Here is an 8,283-nt window from a genome sequence, read left to right on the forward strand (position 1 = left end):
TGGCTCTCGCTTGCTGTATCAGCCAATGCTCTCCATTGTTTGATTCTGACCGCGGTTTCATGCGTTTTTAACCCTATTATCATGTGAGTTGATATGCTTTAATAAATATATGCCTTTTAAAGAAGCCTACTGCACTATGGTCTACTTTGTGGTTGTTTGAGCTTTATCCACAGAGTTGGCTATACTGAAATCTGTTGCCGTTTGTGAAGGTCCAGTGGTGATTCATAAGGGAAAGAGTGCACAGAGGAGCAAGTTATGTGTTACCCCCTCTAATAGGGGAGATGCTTTGTTTGACCTGTGTCCACATACAGGTCCATGCGAGAAGGTGAGAGTCCACCTGGAAGTCTATGTTCACTATGGTGATTCACATGTATTGAAGATTTACAGCACTGGGAATTTGGGTGCAATCACCAGCTGGAAGATTTTTCTTGACTTATGCCAGCAGCCTGACTTAACTAGCAGCTTAAATTGAACTCCCACTTAATTCCTAACCCCTTTTACTGTATATCGTAGTACAGACTGACCAGTCACAATATGCATTAGAGTTTCTAACATATTTTATATCATCTCTACAGTAGAGGGAAAATATACTGTATGTAGTGTGTGTGTGTGTATATGTATATAAAATATACACAGACGCACAAAATGCCTGAGTTTACACGCACATGAACTTTAATAGCATCCCAGTCTTAGTCTGTATGGTTCAATGTTGGCCCACCCTTTGCAGCTATAACAGCTTCAACTCTTCTGGGAAGGCTGTCCACAAGGTTTAGGAGCGTGTCTATGGGAATGTTTGACCATTCTTCTAGAAGAGCATTTGTGAGGTCAGGCACTGATGTTGGGTGAGAAGGCCTGGATCACAGTCTCCGCTCTATTTCATCCCAAAGGTGTTCTATCAGGTTGAGGTCAGGACTCTGTGCAGGCCAGTCAGATTTCTCCACCCCAAACTTACTCATCCATGTCTTTGTGGACCTTGCTTTGTGCACTGGTGCGCAGTCGTGTTGGAACAGGACGGGGCCATCCCCAAACTGTTCCCACAAAGTTGGGAGCATGAAATTGTCCAAAATGTCTTGGCATGCTGATGCCTTAAAAGTTCCCTTCACTGGAACTAAGGGGCCAAGCCCAACCTCTGAAAAAGAACCCCACACCATAATCTCCCCTCCACCAATCTTTACACTTTGCACAATGCAGTCAGACATGTACTGTTCTGGCAACAGCCAAACCCAGAATTGTATATCAGATTGCCAGACAGAGAAATGTGATTTGTCACTCCAGAGAACATGTCTCCACTGCTCTAGAGTCCAGTGGCGGTGTGCTTTACACCACTGCATCTGACACTTTGCATTGCACTTGGTGATGTAAGGCTTGGATGCAGTTGCTCCGCCATGGAACCCATTCCATGAAGCTCTCTATGCACACTTGTTATGATAATCTGAAGGCCACAGAAAGTTTGGAGGTCTTTACCATTGACTCTGCAGGCAGTTAGCAACTTCTGAGGACTGTGCACTTCAGCATGTGCTGACCCCACTCTGTCATTTTACGTGGCCTACCACTTCATTGCTGAGTTGCTGTTGTTCCCAGTTTCTTCCGCTTTTTTTTACGATACCACTAACAGTTGACCATGGAATATTTAGTAGCAAGGAAACTTCACGGATGGACTTATTGTACAGGGGACAACCTATCATGATACCATGCTTGAATTCACTGAGCTCCTGAGAACGACCCATTCTTTGCACTCCCTGATTATCTCACGCCTTGACTACTGCAACTCCCTCTCACCGGCCTACCCCAGTGCAAACTCTCCCCGCTTCAGACCATCCTGAACTCAGCTGCCAGACTCATCCACCTCACCAGCCGCTCCACCTCTGCCACCCCCCTCTGCCTCTCCCTCCACTGGCTCCCTATCGCCCAACGCATCAAATTCAAACTACTCACTCTGACCTACAAAGCCATTCACAACACTGCCCCTAACTACCTCACCGACCTGATTCCCAAGTACCACCCTACCCGTACCCTTCGCTCTTCACAGGACCTCCTTCTATCTTGCTCCCTGGTCTCCTCCTCACACGCATGTCTGCAAGACTTCTCCAGGTCCTCCCCCATCCTCTGGAACTCACTACCCCAATCCATCAGACTGTCACCTTCCCTTCTCACCTTCAGGCGCTCCCTGAAAACCCACCTCTTCAGGGAAGCCTACCCCACCCTCACCTAACTGCTGCTCTCCTTCATTCCTCCTACCACTCCATCCCCCACAGCCACTTCCTCCTGTACCACTACCCCCTCCCTCCCAGATTGTAAGCTCGAAAGAGTAGGGCCCTCTTACCCCTCGTGTGCTGTTCGTAGCTGCTGTAATGTTTCATGTATTGTCCCCCCCTCTATTGTACAGCGCTGAGCAAACCCTTTGGCGCTATATAAACTCAATGTAATGTAATTCTTTCACAATTATTTGTAGAAGCAGTTTGCATGCCTAGGGACTCTATTTAATACACCCGTGGCCATGGAGGTGATTGGAACACCTGAATCCAAAAATTCAGAGGGGTGTTTTTGGAAATATAGTGTGTGTGTGTATATGTGTATATATATATATATATATATATATATATATATACTGTATGTGTATATATTTAATAACACGAGTGTATAAGGCTGAATTCACATGGGAATACAAATCTTCTGGAGTGCTTTCCTACTTCAGCAGCTGTCTGTTTGCAACTTCGGTAAGGGACAGTGTGGTGTGTGATTCGGAGCATCACTGGCTCCTTTTTTTTTTTTTTATTGGTTTTGTAAAAACTTTATTTGAAGTGTACAAAAGTATACTTCATTCACAGCAATGTACAGCAGCACGATATGTTGCTGTACATTGCCGTGCTAAGCTGTACGGTGCGCTGCAATAAAATGCAGCATGTCTGTATTTTATCACAGCATGCTGCAGCGCAGCCATAATGCTGTGTTGCAGTGTGAATTGGAAACATAGTAAACTGTTGTTTCCCATGTGTCCTTGCCGTGACAGACATTTTATAATGCAGCACAGTGTGAATTAGCCCTAAAATATCGTTCACCCCTTGGATCCAGCAAGTGGCAAGCTTCAAATAAATTTTGCAACCTTTGCAGGATCATAGTATGACATAGTACTTGTTAGTGAGATCTTATTTTCCCCTGCTCTTTATCAAGGAGCACTAACTTCCCCTTCAGTTTAATTATGGCATCTTGCTTGAATTATCCATGTTAACCATTGTGATTTATAGTCAATGCAGGAAAAGTCAGGTATAATCTTGAGAATTGTGGTTAAACTGTGACAGGCTGGCTAAAATAACACAGAAGACCAAGTTTACAATATAGGATGACTCTCATACAGAAAAATGTGCAAGGTTGTAAACCTTTATATAGTTAAAAAATAAAATCACACTGGAAAAATTAAAATGTTACTAAATCCACAACAGTAAAATCAATCTTTATGTTCAGTACTGCATGCTTGTTATACTCCCTCTGGAACCAAAGGGTTAATCCTCTGCATTGTGTAAATAGAATTTTTAATCCTGTTTTCTCTGATGCTCCCCTTCTTCCACGGTTTCCTACTAATCTCCTAATAGAACAGAGCCTTGGGGGCAAGCTGCCCATTTTAAGTTTGGTGAGTATGGCTAGAGTTTTTTTTTTTTCTTGGGAGAGTGCATGTGATCAGCACAGGGCCAATCAGCGCTGTCCAGACAGAGAGTCAGGAGTCCTGCAGTCTCATAGGACAGTGAGAGGAGAATGAAAACTCCTCCCACAAGCTTTAACCAGTGCTCTGCTGGACAGTGATAGAAGTCACAAGACTGCTCAAATTGCTGATGAGAAAAGGTATTTAGCAGTTTACATTTACTAAAATAATTGCACTTCCATGTTCTGTGTACTGTTGGAGACCAGGTATAGTGAATGCAGGGTCCTGGGTTTAGTAACACTTTAAATGGAGAATTGTTTCTCTATTGACAATAATATGTATGGAGCTTCTAGATTTCATTTTTTTCTTCAAACGCTCAGGCCATCTCATCCCGAAATCTGTTACGTGTTCCCTGATTTCACCTTTCTTTACTTTCCTACTCTGCAATTCCTTCAAAGCAGGGAACTATATGCATCCTAAAAATTATTGTTAAATATCCACTTTTTTCACATTACATATGTATTTACTGATATGTTTTATCTAGCTTACTTGCTTTCTCTAAAGCAACTTTGCATGGATGTGTCTGGAAGGATCCAGCTGTTAAAAATGGTTTTTTCTATTTAGATACCATTCTAAGGTGTCCGTTTATGACACAGAGAATACATGCGTTTCAGAGGATCGCAGCTATTCTCTGGTCATTCACAGTTTATGACACTCAGGAGATCAGCGGAGAACATGTTCAGCTCTTCACTGGAGATCTGTGTTCTCCATCCAGATTCTCCAGCCCAGAGCTGGAGAATCAGAGGGACCGCAAACTGAGCAGCGATAATTTACCTCTGTTTAGTAAACTGATAGTTTACTGTAATCTCACGAGATTATAGTAAAATCAGCCGGTTTCCAGCGTTTGTAGACCGTTTTCCTGCGTTTGTAGATCGTTCTCCCTTCGTTTGGAGAACTGATCTACATCGCTTCATAAAAGGCATTCACAGGAGAACTGTGTTCTCCGAGAATGCCGGAGAACTGAGCAGCGATCTATTACCGCTGGTTCATAAATGGACACCTTAATGTGATTCCTGCTTCATCTTTCAAGAAGGATTCATACATGAAAGAAGAAGAATTTATTAACTGTCCCAATACCTCCTGAAAAATATTTTTATAGCAGTGCCTCTTACCACTGAAAACCTTCAATCCAACCAGATATTTCTGTACTCAAATGCAAGTAAAACTGGTTGTAAACCTCAGACATAAACATATGAACAAAACATCTCCCTACATAGTGTGTACTTGTCTAATTTAAGACCACTAAGTGACATTTCTGTCTGCTGCTCTGTTCCTTTGCTATCAGCATGAATCACTTCTGACAAGTTTTCCTGACCCCAAGAGAAAAATGGTGACAGGGGAGGGACCTCCAGCAGATTGACAGCCTTTAGCTATGTTCCTGTGAGCTGTGTGGAGGGTGGTGTGTCTCTTCCCTCCAATCAGCTCCCAGAGCTCTGCAGAGTGTTATTGTATCTCTCTGCCCCCTGTTTTCTGAACTCAGACAAGCTTTTTAAGTTCTGCACTTTGAATGGATGTAGAGAAGAGAAGGCTGATACACAGGTACAACTTTTGTGGGAGGATTTGTTTCATCTCTATGTATCACTAAGGCCAATCACTTCAATGGGTGTATGTAAGGGTTTACAACCACTTTAAGCCTTCTATTATAGAACACAACTTCTAGTCTGTATCAAAATTTACCTACCTTAAAACGTGTTTTAAGCTTAGTTACATTTCTTTGTGTTGGTGCTGTCATATTTTTGAATTTGCTCTACTCTTGTTATTTTCTCTACTCTCATTCTTCCTTTTTTTTTTTTACTATTTCAGCTTTGTCCCCCCTCACACTTGACTTGGTTTATTCCCCTGTTCTGAGATATGAATTTAGAAAGTACGTTTTCATTGAGGTCAGACCAGACCAGGGGCGGACTGACAACTCATGGGGCCCCTGGGCAATAGGGGATCATGGGGCCCCTGTGTCCTTGCCCAAACTCAAAAAAGCCTATGAAAAAGGTACCAGGGGCATCTCATGGGGCCCCCTATTCACCCCTGGCCCTCGGGCAGTGCCCAAGTTTACAAATGGTCAGTCCGTCCCTGGACCAGACCCATAGACTTGCATTAGGAAAGAGGAGCGGAGAAATGCAGTCAATGTGGAACACTTCTAAGCAAGAAGCAGAAGCTGAATATATAACAAGCAAATATTGGGGTTGATTTACTTTTGGAGCGTGCAAAATCTGGTGCAACTATAGAAATCAATCAGTTTCCAGATTTTTTTTGTCAAAGCGTAATTGAGCAAGCTGAAGTTAGAAGCTGAATGGCTACCATGCACAGCTACATCAGATTTTGCATTCTTCAGTTTAAGTAAATAAATCCTACTGGCTTTTCATATATATATATCAAGGACGGACTGACAACTCATAGGGCCGCTGGGCAATAGGGGATCATGGGGCCCCTTTGTCCTCTCCAACACCCAAAAAAGCCTATGAAAAAGTCAATGAAAGGTACCAGGGGCATCTCAGGGGGCCCCCTACTGACCACGGGCCCTCGCCCACAAAAGGGTCTAGTTATAAAGAAATTGCAGGATTAATATCACAAGCATTAACCCAGCCCTCATGCATATTGACCGTATTTTTCCTGATATGTTTATTTCCTATAATCCTTTGATAGTCAACTCAAGCTAGTGGCCATAATGCAGTATTTTGGAAAATTCCACATTGTGGCCACTAGATGGAGCTGACGGCCATAGGAATTTAATGTATTAAGCAAAACATGGTCAAAATGTGTGAGAACAAATTTTTAAAAATAGATCCCTTAGTTTATGTATATGAAGCTGAATATGTATGTTTAGATTTTAAGAAAGACTAGTTCCATTTAAAAAGAAAGATGTTTCACTTACCTGTATACTTCTTTCCTCTTCCTCTTTCATGTTTGAGCTTTCGTCTGCTAAGTAATGATCTGCTGCATTGGCTACAGTTTTGTCTGTCGTGTCTCCATTGCGTAGTGCTTTTCTTAGAGCAATTGTATCTAGCAAAACTTCATCGTTCTCTGATTTGCGAATAGACTTTGAAAATGAAAAAAGGAAGCCTTGGGACAGAATGGATAAAGATATAATAAGAGGATACCCTAAGCTAGTCATTCTTACCATTGTATGGCTAGCTGCCTGGCAGATCTAAATGTGTTTGTAATAATGACATGCTATGAGTGCAATTCTTTATATATATATGTTTTGCAACATAATTACCATTTTGCAAAAAAAAAGAAAGATGTGCCACTTCTCCAGGACACTGACTGGGGAAGCTGTTTGAACAAACTATTGTATATGTCAATGGCTTTCATATGAAAACACTTGTAAATAATTGATTTTTAACTTAATCCAGCAAAGTACATTGCTAAATTTGCACAATACAACCACCTTCCTTCCAAGCCAGCAGGGTGTTATCTGCTGAATGAAAAAAGATTTTTATTTTCATACAAATTGTAAGAAAGTCATATACAAGAAGCCTGCGGTTTATAATTATTTGTACTCCTCTTTAGAAAATGTGTTTATATCTTTCTAAACTTCTTTCAATGAGGTTCATGTTCTTTAGTATTGAATAATCCTTTTAGAGTTTGCCAACTTTTAAATACGTCATTAAAAAAGGGAATTTTAGCATTATATAGACTTTTTTTTTAAGACACACAAAGATCATCCTAGATTGTGAGTTTATTATCAGAGGTCCTGCTGTGTCATGTTTTACTTGTCATTTACACCTCCTTTATTATTTATTTAGTGTACAATTCTGAGAAACATGTTAACATTTAAGTAAAATCTGTATACTGCTTTAGAGGAAGTTAAAAAAATGCTTGCAGAAGGAGTCGTAGGTTGAAGAGACTAGGTGACATTTATGAAGCAATGAATCTGACATTCCCCCAAAATTCATGGCAAAATCCTCCTCAAACCACCCCACACCCCCCTCTCCTCCTCAGACTACCCCACACCTCCCTCTCCTCCTCAGACCCCCCCACGCACCCTCTCCTTTTCAAACCACCCCACAACTCCCTCTCCTCCTCAACCCCCCCCCCCCCTACACACACATACACACCTCATCTCCTCCTCAAACCACCCCACAACTCCCTCGCCTCCTCAACCCCCCCCCCCCTACACACACATACACACCTCATCTCCTCCTCAAACCACCCCACAACCCCCTCTCCTCCTCAGACCACCCCACAACCTCCTCTCCTCCTCAGACCACCCCACAACCCCCTCTCCTCCTCAACCACACCCCCCTCTCCTCCTCAACCCCCCCCTACACACACACACACCTCATCTCCTCCTCAAACCACCCCACAACCCCCTCTCCTCCTCAACCCCCCCCCCCCCACACACACACCTCATCTCCTCCTCAAACCACCCTACAACCCATTCTCCTCCTCAGACCACCCCACAACCCCCCCTCCTCCTCAAACCCCCCTCCACACACACACCTCATCTCCTCCTCAAGCCACCCCACAACCCACTCTCCTCCTCAGACCACCCCACAACCCCCTCTCCTCCTCAACCCCCCCCCCACACACACCTCCTCTCTTCCTCAATCCACCTCACACCCCCCTCTCCTCCTCAGACCACCCTA

At 43.1% G+C, this 8,283-nt stretch overlaps 1 protein-coding gene across 1 annotated transcript in view; it reads right to left on the reverse strand.

The window, feature by feature from the left end:
• Positions 1 to 6,851, reverse strand: part of PMCH (pro-melanin concentrating hormone) — an 11,460-nt gene extending 4,609 nt beyond the window's left edge. Inside the window, exon 1 of the mRNA XM_089651814.1 lies at positions 6,567 to 6,851. Within this exon, the coding sequence (XP_089507940.1) occupies positions 6,567 to 6,815 (249 nt within the window). The 5' untranslated portion in view covers positions 6,816 to 6,851. The remainder of the gene's footprint in view (positions 1 to 6,566) is intronic.
• Positions 6,852 to 8,283: the final 1,432 nt, after the last annotated feature.

This window comes from Staurois parvus, unplaced genomic scaffold, assembly GCF_062004578.1.
Source record: "Staurois parvus isolate SC_StPar_1 unplaced genomic scaffold, SC_StPar_1.0 ptg000025l, whole genome shotgun sequence".
Taxonomy (NCBI): Eukaryota; Metazoa; Chordata; class Amphibia; order Anura; family Ranidae; genus Staurois; species Staurois parvus.